At 37.4% G+C, this 16,873-nt stretch overlaps 1 protein-coding gene across 1 annotated transcript in view; it reads right to left on the reverse strand.

Annotated features, from left to right (window-relative positions):
• CCDC57 (coiled-coil domain containing 57) overlaps positions 1-16,873 on the reverse strand; it is a 50,628-nt gene that overhangs the window by 17,181 nt on the left and 16,574 nt on the right. Inside the window, exons 3-9 of the mRNA XM_035900099.1 lie at positions 14,747-14,856; positions 10,856-10,992; positions 9,255-9,455; positions 7,249-7,393; positions 6,217-6,351; positions 3,753-3,933; positions 820-920 (exon numbers count right to left, since the gene is read on the reverse strand). Coding sequence (XP_035755992.1) covers positions 820-920; positions 3,753-3,933; positions 6,217-6,351; positions 7,249-7,393; positions 9,255-9,455; positions 10,856-10,992; positions 14,747-14,856 — 1,010 coding nt within the window. The remainder of the gene's footprint in view (positions 1-819; positions 921-3,752; positions 3,934-6,216; positions 6,352-7,248; positions 7,394-9,254; positions 9,456-10,855; positions 10,993-14,746; positions 14,857-16,873) is intronic.

Genomic DNA, 16,873 nt, shown 5'->3' on the forward strand with positions numbered 1-16,873 from the left:
TAGAATATGAGAATGCATCTTGTACAGTATATTGTAAAACATTATTGCAACAGGAAAGAATAGTTAGTATAAAATTCAGTTTTCACCTAATTCTGGAAGTGGCCAAAGAGAAAAAAATAAATCTGTGTTGTCTATACTGACACACCATGATTTCCTAAATATAATCTGACAACAGGAACAAACAAATCTCCCTCTGTATTCAGCAAAAAGATACAACTAAGATTAAACATGATCTCCACCTGGTGGGTTGTGCATGTTTTCACACAAGGTTCCCAAGGCTCCAAAGTTTTATTTAAATGTTGTTGTTTCAGTTCTTAAAGCTCTTAGCTTTTAATGCAATCAGTGCTCTCATCCTTATTTATTATTTAGCTATTATTTCAATTTTCTTGAACTTAGATGGTTACTGATGAATCTTAACAGTAAGATTAAAACATGAAACAAGTATTGCTAGATACTACAGACTACTTGAAAATTAGAAAACCCTTATTTTTTAATTGTATTTTAACCTATCTTACTTTAGATCCTGTTTACTACACCATGAAATTTCAAGTGGAAAAAAAAATAACAAGAAGGGCTTGAAAGATTAGGAGTGACTTGTGCTGGGGAATGACTAGTCAAAATTTATTCCCTAGAAAGAATGAGCATAAGTTTGGCTGAAAAGTAATAGCTAGCTCTCATCTGACACTCATTACGAACTGACCACATAAGCATATATTGCTTCAGTTTTTAGTATTTATTCAAACAAAAATCACATGCTAAATATTTAATTCCACACACATGTGCATACAGATATTTTAGGTAGTTCAAACCTCCTCATACTTTTTCTGTGTCTGGGTTTACTATACATTCCAAGTTAGTTGAGCCGACTCTGATATTGCTCAAAGTGGTTCCAGTTGAAATGTTGTTTGTGCACAATGAACCTAAAAGAAAAGAGGATAATACGAATGTATATGTATTTACACAGAGTTTAGGCTTTCATAGCAACAGCTGCTTCAGAACTTTATCTCATTCACTTACATGCATACCACTTCAGGAGATATATTGTAAACAGAGCTGAAGAAATATAAAAAATAGTACACCCTCACAATAAGCAAACATCCGTCAGCTACAAAATACAGAAGTGACTAGAGATGACACATTAGAAAGGTCAATTCGTGGGTAAGGAGCACAGAGAAGTTTTTATTTCTTCCAATACTGCATTATTTAATTATCCTTGGGAAACTGGCAATACTGAGAGTATAACAAGAGTAATTAAGACACAGTAGCTTCAATCACAGTTGAAAAAAATCACCAATAAATGGAAGTTAATCCTGAAATACTCTTTTTTTAGTTCCAGTAAAAATGTGAGTCCAAACACATTGATGTATATGGACAAGTCAGGGGAAAGAACAGATGACTTTCTGGAAACCACAATGCCCCTCTAAGTTACTCTCCCATTGTCATAAAAATTCCAGATTTAACATTACCATCTCTTTTAGTGATTGAATATAATCTCCATATATTTTTAAAAGGGACACAAGAAAGATTATTTTAGTATTTCACCCATAAAGAAAATGGAAACACATTTCTGAAAACTTACATTTATCAGCTGACAAAGATTATTGCTTTTCTTGGACACTGCTAAACTCTAGCAGCAGTAAATCTTTTACACATCGGACTATAACATCTTCAAAAAACAGTGGACCAACTTTAGCTGCCTGTGACAAAAAACTATGCTTGAATTTGTTTTTTTATTTAAAATTAGCAGAGGTTTTGCTTTAATTGGTTATTAATGTATCATTGTTAACAAAGCTAGAATATGCTTATATTTATTAAAAATGCCTGCACACTGAATTAGCTCATGATTTCATGCTAGCGTACAAATGACAGTTTAAAACTAATTCTGCAAACTGGTAATGCACAGATCCAGTCTCACTGCAAAATTGAAACAGAGAAGCATAATGACAGCAAAACAGTCGGTACAACAAAATACCTTTCATCAAACCCATCTTATTTTTTCTGAAATACAGAAAACAACGTATGCTGACTCTGGAATAGTTTGAAGCAATTAGAAATTAAATGTTTACACAAATGAGGCACAGAGATGTATAAGGCAGCTATCTACCTGCACCTACGTAACTGGTAAACGGTGCTGAACACAGGGCTAATTATTCCACAGAAGTAAAAGATGTCCTTGAAAAAGTTACACCTTGCCTATTTTTATTTAAAAAGCAAACCAGATCAGAGCTGCTTATTCCATTACCAAGTGACAGCTGACTTCCTTTCCTCTTTCCTCTAGACTTCCGAAAGTCACAAGAATGTTTATGAAGAACAAATCCAGTTTTGTTTCTAAACAGGCCTGCATGAGAGCCAATCAAAACCAAACTTAAAAAATTTTCAGAAATTTACTATAAAATGTATCTAGTTGTAATGACATACCTTCTGCAGCTTTTTTTTTTTTTTTAAATGTTATCAGCTTTGACTTTCCCATGAAGGATAATGAAAAAAAAAGTAAAAATGAAAAGTGTAAGACATGATATACTGACATGTTTCTAAGAGATGCTAAAAATCACCCAACCAATGTGTGACAATATTTGGTAAAAGGATGCATTTGAAAGTATTATGTATTTCTAATATTGACATGTTTTTAAATTTTTAGCTTCCTGATGGAGCCACCACAAAGACCACCCAGTAAACATACTAACAAAGAAGGGTATCTCATTACTGCTTAGCCATAGTAGGCAGGACAAAGAAAGCTTGATGAGTGCGGGACAAAGAAACTGTGTTAAGGAACTGACCTTCCAGGAAAACAGGAGTCAGCAACAACTATACCTGGAATTGATGCCCTATGGACACTTACATATCTACACCAAAAAGGTATAAAAAGTAACTCTCTACCTACCCAAAATGAGCCTCTCTGCAAGGCCCTCTCTGCAAGAGCTTCCCTGCACGCGATCTCCTGGACAGACTGGACCCTCACTGGGGATGCCTGGCTGACTCCGGATTCAGTGATGTGGATCATCTTTAAAGTGAGACTTTTTTTTTTTCCATCTTCAGTTAGCCCCACTTCTGGGAGCGGTTTGGTGAGTGTCAAACCAGTAGCACCTCACATGATGTATTTATAGGCATGTGCCCAGGTATGGTTTGTAAGAAAGACAGACCTGTTAAAGCAGGGGCCCATGCAAATGATCAGAGGGCGAGAATACCTTTCCTATGAAGAAATTTTTTTACAGTGAGGGTGGTGAGACACTGCAACAGGTTGCCCAGGGAAGCTGTGGATGCCCCATCATTGGAAGTGTTCAAGGTCAGGTTGGACTGGGCTTTCCGCAATCTGATCTAGTGAGAGATGTCCCTGCCCATGGCAGGGTGGTTAGACTAAGCGGTCTTTAAAGGTCCCTTCCAACCCAAACCATTCTGTGATTCTATCATTCTATATACTTGCTTCACTAATTGAAATTCTGTAATAACTTGTAATATACATATATTTGCTTTATTCTTGCAATGTATATATACATTTGCTTTCCTAGTGGTAATTCTGTAGTGACTTATACTGTGTGTGTATTTGTTTTTACTAATAATAGTTTTGTAGTAATTGGTAATAAAGAAATGCTCAGAATCTCAAGACTGCTATGTGCTTGTGTATTGTGGAATCCTGAGAACTTCACGGTCACGATCTTTACACACCCATGGGTCGGCTAGCCCTCATAGGTCGTGACCATGACTGCTACACTGACATTAACTGAATTTAAGAGTTCAGTGGCAAGAGTCATCACCTTGCTCTGCAAGCTGTCTGTTTTCTGTCAGAGGAAGAGAGGACAACTCATCAAGACTCTCCATTTCTTTCCTCATTTGTGCAATAGCAGCCCGAAGGTTAGCATTCTGCTCCTGCAGCTTTTTTATTTCCAAGGTAGGAATATCTTTGCTCAGAGAACTTTTACCATCATACTGAAATACCTGTAAAATAAAAGTACAACACAATAAAACCTTTCATTAATAAGCAACACATATTCTCTCCATACCACCATACACAGAGATACTAATACTTTCAATCCATGAACAGACTTGGGAGAAAAGAACCATAGGAAGAAAAGAAAGAGATCTGCTTACTCTGTGGATTTGCCAAGGAAAAAAGTGCTATGATGAGAACCTGAGACGGGGGAGGAGGCATAGATGGGGAAGAGGGTGGTCACAAGGTGGCTCTGTCTTATCACGGTTGTTCTTTGAAGTGTGCTATCACTACCTCTTCCATGCATGGGTAACCCATCTCCTTAAAGAACTTACTGGCTCAACAGCAGTCCCTCTTCTGATCTGCCAAATTCTTGAAAATGTCATTGGAGATCATTTGTTCACAAGAGCTTAAAGAGGTTGGACATCCTTTGCTAAACTGGAAAAGGGGACGGAGTGTATGGATTACATCTAGACAACCTGGACAATAGGAAATATCTAGAAAACCTCTAAGGACTTCAGTTCTGAAATAAGTAGCAATGTCTTCCTTTTGCACATTAGTTACAGATAAGCTAAGAGCAAACAAAGTAAAAGGAACATTTATCAGATAATGATTGAAGCTCTGCCTTCACAAAGGCCTTGAGGCCTGACTTTTGGAATAATACTTGGTGAAAGTATGAATTGGTGAGCAAATGTTCTTCTTATAGACTTCCAGAACTGAAGAGGCTGACAAAACCCAGGTTGCCAAAGCTGCTTTAACTACCGTAAAAAAACTAATTTCTATTAGTAAAATACAAGCAGCTTGCTCATATGGTAATACATCCCGGAATCTTTCTATTTCTTAAATTTTTGAAGGGGAATCACTCAGTGTTTTCTTCATAGGCTGCACACAGCCTTAAAGAATATCTTAGAGATTTAGTTTGGAGAGGTAGGCACGGGAAAGACATGGATCTGTTGGAACAGGTCCAGAGGAGGGCCCCAAAAATGATCAGAGGGATGGAGCACCTCTCCTATGAAGAAAGGCTGAGACAGTTGGGGTTGTTCAGCCTGGAGAAGAGAAGGCTCCAGGGAGACCTTATTGCAGCCTTTCAGTACTTAAAGGGGGCTTGTAAGAAAGATGGGAACAGACTTTTCCCCCTCTGTTTGTTTACAATTAATTTTGTACCGAAAAATTAAGAGGAAAGGTTCTAGTTCATAATAATATTTTTTTGTTGTTGTTTATTTGTTTTTTAAACAGTGGCCCTTCACATAAATAGGAGACAAAAAAGGTTTTGCTGAGATGGGTAGCGCTTACCTTACAGGCCAAAAGTGGAAAACAGAGAGAGTATATTAACAACAGAAAGAAAAGCATGACAATGAAAACAAAGTCTTGCCAACAACAGTAACAGGCAGTTACAGTGGAAGACAACCATGAATGTGAACAGTAAAAGAAGAACCCCTCCCCAACCCCAATACTCTTGGTGTTTGAATGATCAGTTTGCAAATCAGTCCAGTTTCAAATGACATTGGAAAAACAACTTGCTCCATAGTTTTTGCTAGAAGCCTACTTTTGTCTAATTTATTGTAAAAATTGCTTGCAGGAACTATCTTACTGAACACAACACTTTCTGCATTCAGAAACCACTAGGCTTGCTTAACACTGCTTCTTATCGGCAAGCTCTGATAGCTCACCGTTGAGCATCTGTAGCTGTCCAGTAGGGCGCACTGCAGCACACTGTTTACTTTTCATTCTTTTACAAAAGACGATTTTCTACTCATAATGCATTGTCCTCCAGCATGGCTTCAAATCAACATTACATTTGCAAGTTTGAATGGCTTTTTTTCAATATACATATTTTAATAAGTAGCAATGAAATGAAAGCTAGATTGTGATACTAAAATAAAATACATTACCTTAAACAGCTGGCAAATTAGTATTTTGAAGCATTGTCTTAAAATTTTAACTTTTCAACTTTAAAATCTACCCTGAATTGCAACTAACACAGTGCCTCGGGAACATTCCAGAAATGAATTCTTCCAATTCTGATGTGCCATGATGGTACAGTACATTGTCCTGTTTTGGAGCAACTGCCTACAGCCAGCTTGCTCCTTTTGCCAGTGAGCTAAGGATCAGAGCCATAATGAAGCCTGTGACACCTAACCCATGTGTATTCCAGGCTAGACACATCTACATTTTGAATTAAACATATGAAACAGATTAACTGCTTGCAAGAAGTTTAGTGGAAACAAGCCCCATAAAGTTGTCATCTCAGAATTAATTCATCCAAGTCAAGACATTAAGCATTGTCTAACCTGTTTCTCCCCTTCAGGTAAAATACACTGATGAAACGATGCTTGTATTGCCTGTTCTCTCTCAACAGTCAAAGCAGAAAGAGCAGTCTTTACTTCATGCAACCTGTAGTCTGTTTTCTGTAGATCAGCTTCAACCTAGGAGGGAGGGAACGGAGGGAAAGCAGAGGACATCAGTATCTCAAGGACAAAGGGTGTAGAGATTTAAAAAAAAAAAAAAGTAAAGCAAAAGAAAAGAAGGAAATCAAAGAAAAATATATTTTAAATCACAGGACAGGGACTTAAAACACATCCCTTTTGGCTCCATCAAAACCTGCCTTCACAGAAAAATAACTTGGCTTCATTGTCTCATTTTCTGTAAGTGAAATGGACAATGCTGATTCATCTGTCAGATGTGTTCCTATGTTACACCTATTGATGCCAATGACTCATTTTGGGAAGACAATGGTAACATAAAACACCAGAGTAAATGCCTGCATTCTAAACTTTGTAAAGGAGTGTTTCTTCTGTACCCGTGAGTTTACTAGGCAACTGGTCACTGAGAATTATTGTTAGCCCATTGTGTAACAGTCTCTAAACAATAAACCTGTATTTCATTTTCCGGAAATAGAAGCCTGTACGCTTCACAAAATAGGACTCTTTTTCCCTATGCAAAAATACTCTGAGTTTTCCAGGATTAATAGAATTCAAGCTGTATTGTGATCTGAAAGTCTTTTTGGCCTGGGGCTATTCTAGCTAAGAGGGATCTTTCTTCTTCTGCTACAATGCAAAGAAAAAAGAAGTGACATCTCTCAAGTTGACTTGACTTCATTATAAGGGAGAGAAGGCCACTATTAGAGATTGTCCATGAAAATTAATCTGGTCTCTGATCAAGTATGTTTGATGAACTGCTGCACACAGTACAGAATTACTGTTTTAGAGATATATGAAGGAAGACCGAAGATGTGCTTCCCTTGAGAAACACCATGAAGGAAAAACTCCATAGCTCTCTATGCAACAGATGGTTTCTAAACTGTGTTAATTTGAAATTCTCACCTGGCTTTGTGTTAGATCCTCTGATTTCTGACACCAATTACTTTCAGCATTCTCACAGGGCTGCTGCCAGTCCAGTTCTGCTTGCATTTTGCTCTGTTCCAGAATCCATTCTTGCTCAGCTGCTAGAGCCAGTTGTTGTTTATACCTATGATACCCAGAGCAAAGCTGTTGGTTTCAGCAGGGATGATTTGTGTTTGGGGCTTTTTGTGTGTGGTTTGTTTTTTTTTTTTAAAACGTCAGCCTTGTTTGCTCTCTTCATTTCTTTCCTTGTTCTACTTTCCAAATTATCTATTTTATTCTATTCCACTTTAAGTATTTTACTGGACAAAGCATTTTAATTGCTTGGAGCCCAACAGTCTCCTAGGGTCCATTTGTATGGGTATTTAGAATTATCTTTGGAGGTCACCTCAGCTCAAGCAGCATAAACTGCTCTTTAACACCAATACTGCTCTCAGCAATACCATCCACAGCATGTTTCCCACTTGCTAATAATGGAAATGAGATACAAAAGAGCTAAGAATTAAAAGTTGTTGGATTGTCAGGGTAAAATTCCTAAGCTCAATGGCTGCTGCATATACAAACACTGAAAACACACTTCCCACTATGGAAAGAGAAGTGATAGGAGGTCCACAAAATGAGGCAAACCTCATATTCAGAATTTAAGGGCTTTCAAGACAGGTTCAACTGTCATAGGGCTGAGCTTCTAAAACACAATGCTGTCAAGACTTCAGGGCACTCTTAAGATTGGTTGTAAATGTCACTTTAGATAAAGTCTTAGTCTTCTTTACCATTCTGCATCTTTCTGGAATTTGGCCAATTGTGCCCTCAAGTTCTCTTCATGTCCATGCATTGACTGAATTTGGAAATCTTTAGAGGCAGACTCCTTAGAAAGGTCAATCAGATAAGAATCTTGGCCTGGTTTTAGCACTACAATTACTTCTTGAAGTCTACATACAAGAACAACCCCCCTCCCATGTCAATATATACTTGCTTAAGACAATTAACAAAATGTGTGATGCAATTTTGGATATAAAACTATTCAATGACTTTTTTTTTTTTTTTAATTAGGAGCTCAGAGGGACTTTTTCGTTAGCCAACTGCATATTGTAAACCATGAATTTCCACTCGTACAAAATGCAGGCCGCCTAAGCAATTCTTTAGTTTCCAGCAGCCTTCTTGGACTGGCAGCTGCCTCTTCCCAGGCTAGCTATGAAAGAAGTTCTTTTCTTCTTATGTGTTGTTCCTTCTTTAGGTTCCCAGATACTTTCTTTTCCCTGTGACCTCATTTTCTTGTTAAACCTTGAGGAAATTATTCTTGATTATATCAATCATAAAATCAATGTTTATATGCATATATTGAAATTTTGCTACAAATTTTGTTGCAATATACATAGATCACGGAACAGTCCAGACTGGAAAGATCATCTGGTCCAACCTTTCATGAGAAAGGGAGCCTAGATGAGATTATCTAGTACCCCATCCAATCATGTACTGAAAACCTCTAGTGATGAGGACTCTACCATGTCCCTGAGGCAGTTGTGATTGATTGTTCTCACTCTAAAAAAAAAAATAAAATCTTTTTTACATTGAGATGAAACCTCTCCCAGTGCAACTTGTACCCATGACCCCTTGTCTTCTCCATGTGACTCCTTGTGAAGACAGAGTGCCTTGACCCTCTTTGCAGCCACCCTTTATGCACTAGAAAACTGTAATGAGGTCCCCCCAAGCCTTCTCCAGGGAGAAAAGACCCAACTCCTTCAGTCTTTCTTCATAGGGCAGGTTCTCCAGCCCTTTGATTATTTTTGTAGCCCTCTCCAGTCCATCTGTGTCTTTTTTCAATTGTGGGGACCAGAACTGGACACAGTACTCCATGTGTGGTTATCTGTTTAACCATGAATTACTGTGAATTTGTCACATAAATAAAAGTTGGGCAAAAAAGTGGTAACTATGATGTTTTGAATTTCTCTCATCACAGCTCATGGAACAAGATAAATCAAGTCACTCACTTTCTAATAAGAGCATCTTTCTCTCTTAAACAAGCACTGTGACTCCATTCTCTTCTGCATAGCTCAATTTCCAGACTTTTATGTCTCATCTGCAGTTCTCTAATCTGCTGCTTCAACTTTTTTAATTGTTTGACTTGAGCTTTTTTCACTGAAGCTGGCATTGCATCCTCTTCCTTGGCAGCATGAGCTAGTTCTTCACGCCTAGAAAACGTAGAGATGGAATAAAGTGAGGTTTCAAGCAACATAAGCACATTATTTTTTAGTACTGTTGATTTACTTTCCTATCAATTTGCTTCGAGCAAATTCAAAGAATCATTGTTGGAAGCAGTGGAAAGAGAATTCAATATCCGCTTGTCAGTGGAGCAGGTTGCGGGGAGGTCTTCTGCATTTTTTTTTTTTCAAACTAAGAATGCCACTATTTAGTTGGACTTAGGACCAGGGCTGAATCCTTCTCATACCACTGCAGAGAGTTTAACTCCAATTTATCACAGAACTTTAAGACTGTGATTAACACAAAGAACAACAGTATTTCACCTAAGTATGGGACCAGGATGATCCTAAAAATGTAGTTGTTTTTTAAGATGACTCATAGAGAAGCCATTTTAAGAGGTGAACCATTCCACTCAACATACTCTTTTACCATACTGCAAATATTCTTCACAGTAATTGAACAATTGAAAGAGCTCTGATCAGGTGGCCCAAAATAAGAGATTGTAGGAATCCATGGAGCAAAATGTTTCCTTGAATATTCAGTTTTCGTTCACAGATTAATTTCCTGAACTTGCACTCACAAAAAAATAGAGACTGGGTTTAAAATAAGACAGAAGTGAGTTGTTAGAAGAAAAGACCACCAAAGAGCGCCTATAGAAAAGTAAAATCTAATGGTAAGTAAAAAAGGAGACGTGCAAGTAATAGTTCTATAATGTTCTTACCCTCCAAAATTGACCTGCATATAAATTTTCAAAATGTATCCAAAGTTTTGGATATAAAGGACTAAAGCAAAACAGAAAGAACAAAAATCGAAATACAAGTAAGTCTTATTTCTTAAGTTTGAACTAGTGATGAGTAAAAGATAAAAGATAAAACTCCCAATAATACTCTGGTTTGCATGAGTTATTTTCTGTCACTATATTCACAATCTGTAGCTGCTTGAGAAAGCATAAAGTTGTGACTGAACAGAACTGGACTTACTGGATTCAAATCAAGTGTGTGAAATATGAGACACCAACACTAGCTGCACATTCTAGAAGTAGGATGAACTAAGTTTTTTCATTATATTTACTACTTGAAAGAGGTACTCCATTTTGCAGTAAAGGCAGAGGGAACCACTGTACCATTAAAACTTCTGAGATAAAATTTTATTTTTAAAGTGAGACAGATTTCATCCAGAAAGAATGTAGCAGAATTAACCTGAATCCATACAACTTAGCAAATATTTCATACAAAAGATTACCTCTTTCTGTTGTAAAAATATACATTACCACCATCCCAAGCTGTTGCTAAAATAATAGTATGTGAAGAAGAGTAAGTTGAAAGTGTTGTGGACTTGCAGAGTCTGTGAAAAGCAGTCTGTTTCGATCATAATCAAAATTATACAATACCAAGCATCTTTCAGAGCAACAAAATCGTTGAACTGGTTTTCTTTCTCCAGTCTCAAATCAAACATTTCCGCTGTTTGCAGTGATTCTGGTGTTTGCGTTCCAGTTTCTCTCTCCAGTTCTCTGGTCAGCAGCTTCACCTTAGAAAGGAGGAGAATAAGGCTTAAGAATTCTAATGAGAGACTGGTATAACCTAATTTTTAAGAGGTCCAGAGCCCTTATACAGTTGAAGTGTTAGCATCAGCTCCATAAACAAACAAAATAGTATAGAAAGTTGTGAGGTCGGGTTTTTTTAGGGGGTGGTATTTCATTTGTTTGTGAGTTTTTAAATTTGTAATATTTTGCATGGTATAAGGATTAGATCAACAAAGCACTTTAAAACACCTTCCCCATAGGCTATAACCTCTGCTGTTATTTAGATTTCTACTCCCATATTACTGCTAAATATCCTTTTTTGTATCCTCTTCTTATATCTATTACCTACATTAACATTAATCCTGCATGCTACCCCTTCCTATCTCTGCCTGAAGTTCCTTTTACACAGTTTTTCATTCAGTGACTTTTTCGCTTCCCCTGCAAGTGGCCTCACCAATAAATGGGGGAAATGACTGCAGATGAACTCTCCTTCCCTTGCTCAACACTTCCACCACCAATTCAGGTGCAAATAATAGCTACATATATTAAAAAAATATATAAAATACATAACTCAATATGGACAATATATTTCCTAAAGAAAAAAAAAGATTTAATAGCATCTAGCACATGAGGCCTACTGAGAGCTATTACACTCAGATGCAGCTGCAAGCAGTATTAGAAACTGAGACAGTATTAGAGCTATCTAATCAAGCATGCGAGTCTGAAAATTGCAAAGATTAAAGGTTTTATTCTGAAGTACTATCAGAGTTATACTGCATATCTCAGAGTAAGCAGTATGGGCAAATTTACATTTAATAAATATACATGCAGTTGCAGTTCCTTTATTCATACTGAGTCAACAGCAATCTTTATAGTCAAGACTACAATAAGACAAAATGGTTTTATGTCCATTACTACAGCAGTGTCCTTTAAAGAAGGCCCAAGACAAGGCAAGAAAACAAAACCAGAAACTAAACTCCAACTGTGTCAACATTCAAGATGCAGGAACCCATGGATACCACTAATGGCCGGGCAACCCTTTTGCTACCCTAATAAACCTTTAGCAAGTTACCTTGTAGTTTGTAGTCAGAAGTAACTTATTTTACTAGACAAAAATCAACACAGCTGGAAAAAGCTGACAATCTTTTAGGCATACAAGCCTTCTTTCTAAAAGCTTGTCTGCTTTTCCCTATGCTATCAGTTGGTTTAATGTGAGGATTTCTTCCCCCTCTACCTATACACCTCGGTTTGTTGAATTATTAGGCTATCAGTTAAACCACCACTGAAGCAACTGAACACAGACACCAGAGAACCAAGCAAGTAATGTTGGATGATGATTAGCAAAGATGGCACATGCAGAGAATACAGATTTTGGAAGAGTGAATTCCTCATTATTAGCCTTCGAAGGATGAGATGGGCCTTTCATAGAATCATAGAATCATAGAATGGTTAGGGTTGGAAGGGACCACTAGTGGTCATCTAGTCCAACCCCCCTGCAGTGAGCAGGGACACTGCTAACTAGATCAGATTGCTCAGAGCCCCATCCAACCTGGCCTTGAATGTTTCCAGGGATGGGTAGTTTTTGGTTGTGTAGGAAAAAACCACAGTCACTATAAACAAACTTAAGATTCATACCACATATATCCCTGCTTCCTGCTGTCCTGGAAATGATTAGTTCAATACATAGGTGGAAGAAAAACAGCAACAACAAGAGTCTCATCTTTTCATGCGTTTCTCACAGAAATTACTTCAGATTATAATAAACACATTCATTGAGTAAAGGGTAAAAGCTTAAAAGTAAGTTACCTTAACTTCATGGGACAGAACTAAGTTACCCATTTCAATCGTCTGCTTTTGAAACTCACATTCCCTTTTTTTCATTTCTGCATCAAATTTGGCTAGCAGTTCCTACAAGGGGAGTAATAGATAGGTAACACCAGTACCTGGTGGAAACCAGTTAAGTTAAACAAAACAACTCACTGCTGTTACAAGGGAAAGTTTTGGCTGCAGTCAAGAGGCTTTTAAAGTGAACACTTGCAGAACTACTAAAAAGCTAAGAAACTACAGCCTTACTGAAAAGTTGTCAGAAAAATACTACCATGTTTTCCACTACAAAGATAAAGTGACAAGAAGGCTGCCAAGAGATAGGAAGCTATGGGAAAGACTTTTTTTTTTCCCCTATACAGCTATTGGATTTCAATTTAAAGGAAAATAATCAAAACAGTCACATTGATTTTCATAATTAGGAAAACAAAAATCTGTAGCTAGAGGAGTTTACATTTCAATCCCAAGTAAGAACAGCACTACAGAATGGTCATTCTGGTGTGAAATTCCTCCAAAGTAACATTGCAAGTTATTCAGAGTCCAATGCATGGAAATCAAAGACACCAGTGAATGACATCACTGAAGAAGTGTGAAACTCATTCTTCACACCACCTGTGTGTATGAAAAACTGTTCATAGGGGAGCCATGGATTTTCCAGAAATTAAACTGTTGCAGTGAGCGGCCATTCAGGTGCCTAGACTGGTAAAGTGTTAAAAAAAGTGTTGATGAGATACTACTTCCAGGAGTTCAACTGATAAATCATGACTGAAACTTGAAAACAAGAAGGTGGGGCCACAAAGTATTTTGGCTAATGGATGAAGTATCATGTGTTAGGTTAAGGGGAATGACTGCAAAGAGACCCAATGGCAAGCACGTAAGATGTGCTTCTCTAACTGTAAGTCATAAACAATGGAGATATCACACTGGAGGAGGAAAAAAAAAAGTTAAGAGAAATAGCATGTATTGGATGATGTGCCTTTATGCTTGTGGAACACCAGTTAATCACCTTTATCGTTACAGTTTAACCACAAAACACACAAAGATAACTTCTAAATCAAGCCAGTTATCAAGTATTGTTCAAGTGAGAAGTGCTCATACTCCTTTGGGTAGGTTCATAAACTGTCTTTGGGAAGCCCATGGATAAAAGACTCCTGGATGAAGATGGATTATTTTAGCAGGACTGCTATACTGAAGGCAGCGAGACTTGGATTGGCAGGTGCTGGGTGCAAGATGTAAATACTTAACAATCTCTTTTATTGCTTCCAGTTATATTACATATTGGTTTGGCTGACAGGCCAAAAATTAACCATTCTAGTTCCAATGGTTAAACACATTCATATGTAAATAATTAAAAGTCATGTTAATATCAAATACATTTTTATACAAAACCAAAGAAGGTTTTGTTGTTCTTTAAAGTTTGTAATATAGAGAGAGGTGGTATAATGCCCCCCATAGGTATTACAGTTGAAGGTCAAATGTAAGATTATTCCTTTATGATGAAATGATAGCAAAATAAGAGGCAGAAGGGGGGAAAAAAAGCCTCGTAATCTGGAGTATGATAAACTTGCCTAAGGTTGCCTCTGCTTTCTAGATGCTGACCTTTCCTGCAGTTTCAAGGTTAACAAATTTAGCAGTGTGCTGTCTACATAAAATAATCTTACACAATCTCAGATTACTAAACACTTTCTTAACAGTTCCTTACAAGGGGCAGCTGCCAGACAAGCAAAGCAACAGCTCCTACACAAGTAGTATGTAATTTTCTAAACTGTCATTACGAATCTCATCAATTTAAGCAAAAAAAAGGCAAAAAATAAAAGCTTATGCAACTACAGCAATGTTAAAACAGAACTTTCTGAAAAAAAAAAACCAAACTTGAAAAAAGGATTGCTAGATAGCACCGCAGCAACCCAACATGGCTTCTCCATATTCTTATACCTGTTTCTGACAAGCAAGTTCTCCTTCCAGTTCTTGGAATTTTCTCTCCATGTGATGTTTCAGGGACACATACCCCTCATGCTGATGATCTATTTGCCTGTTCCTTAGAGCTATAAACAAAAATAAAACAAATTTACATTAAAGATCATCTCTGGTAACCTAATGAGGCATACATATGTAAAATTTTTTGAACAATAACACATAACTATAAATACAAGATGCTATAATTTCCCTAAAGAAACAGTTACCATAAAGTTTTTGTTCGTAAGTCAGTTGAAACCCATTATAACAGTATACGCCATTTCTCAAAACTATACTTCAAAAGTTAGTTGCATATGAAATATCGAGGATCTGCTGAAAAGTAGTGCAAGATTTCCACTTAAGTATAACAAGAGTTCCTCCCCCATCCAAGAATTTGTTACACAAGAAGACATTGCAAAACAAGGGCTACCCAGCAGAAATCTGAGCTTTTAGATATGTTTAAAAATAGAAGCAGCTCTCTATCTTTTCCTCTCCTCCCCCAGTATTTTTATTTGCTATCAACAAAAAAAGTTTCTCTGAGATACAGTGGAACAATACCAGTAAGGCCAGCATTTCAAACAAATTTGAAGTGCTGATACTGCTATCATAACCAGTAAGTTCTCTAATGATGCACTGAATCTTTTCAAGCTTTAGATTCATACCTGCGAGACTCAGCAGGCTTGGTGCAGCCTGTTACATGGCCAAACAGACCTGGACTGATACTGTGCACTTCTTCAACCTTCTGATTACTTTCAACTCTATATTACAGTTATTTTATGCAACTGAATGATTGCTGCATTTGGTTAGATAAGGTTGATCATACATAGGCAGAACTGCAAACTAGAACTGGATAGTCACAAACAACTAAATGCATATTCACTTTCATATTCTGCTAGGTTTTGCTTTTAAGTTTACACTTCATCTGAATTAATCTGAATCCTGTAGCCAACATTTATGCATATAAATAAAGTCTAACAGAAGTGTCATCTCAGTGTAGTCTAGATAGGCACTTTTATAACTCTCTTGTTCATCTCACAACTCTCCAAGGCAAGGAGGATCAGAAGAATAATTGCTATACTGGTCAGTGATCAGTATCCAGCTCAGCCTGGCAAAGAGGCAATGATGGGTGTAAAAGACTCGAACTCCTTCCATTCCCAAAGGACATGCTCCGTATAAAATTCCTGAGCTGGCTTTAAAAGAATTTGCGTATGCTCCAGAAGCACAGTAACATCAATCAGTTAGTGACCTTTGAGGAATTCCAGATCCACGTCCAGATCACTTCTCATAACTAAAAAAAGTTATTTAAAACTTATCCAGCCATCTCCACTCATCTAAATGCAGTTTGATCCAGAACATTTTACAGCAGTTAGCATTTTAAACAATCCAAAAGATCCCATTATATCTGAAGACAATAGTTACATTAAACAAGAATTATGTGCAGACAGATCCCAAGAAATATGTGTTTATTCCCCCCCAAGGTTTAGAAGTCTATGCAGAATGATAAAAGTTAGTGAGAATGGCCAAACTAAACAAGTGCATTGCTTTAGCTATCTTCACCTTTTAATTGGTTGGTTTAATCATAAATCTTGGTCCTGTGACTGGATATATCCCAACAGACTACTTTTTTTCACAGAGGCCTATCAGAGAAGGTAGGACAAAATGAATTTAAGAATGCAGAAGCCCAACTCCTATTATAAGATTAGCTTGCAATGGCTTCAAATAGTTGAAAGGCCGAATCATTTCTGCTGAATCCACAGCACAATACAGCAACTAATGTCTAGTAACCTTATATAATATTGACAATGGTTTATATCATTATCATAACAGGGCAGACTTGACCTGCTCAGAACACTGGTTGGGAGAGTCCCTTGGGAGACAGTCCTGAAGGGCAAAGGGGTCCAAGAAGGCTGGGTATTTTTCAAGGAAGAAGTCTTAAAGGCACAGGAGCAGGCTGTCCCCATGTGCCATAAGACAAATCGGCGGGGAAGACGACCGGCCTGGCTGGACAGAGGTCTACTACTGCGACTAAGGAAAAAAAGGAGAGCTTACCAGCCCTGGAAGAAGGGGCAGGCAACCAAGTATAGGGATCTTGTCAGGTTATGCAGA

The sequence above is a fragment of the Egretta garzetta genome, unplaced genomic scaffold (assembly GCF_000687185.1).
Source record: "Egretta garzetta isolate BGI_Z169 unplaced genomic scaffold, ASM68718v1 scaffold381, whole genome shotgun sequence".
NCBI classification, from domain to species: domain Eukaryota; kingdom Metazoa; phylum Chordata; class Aves; order Pelecaniformes; family Ardeidae; genus Egretta; species Egretta garzetta.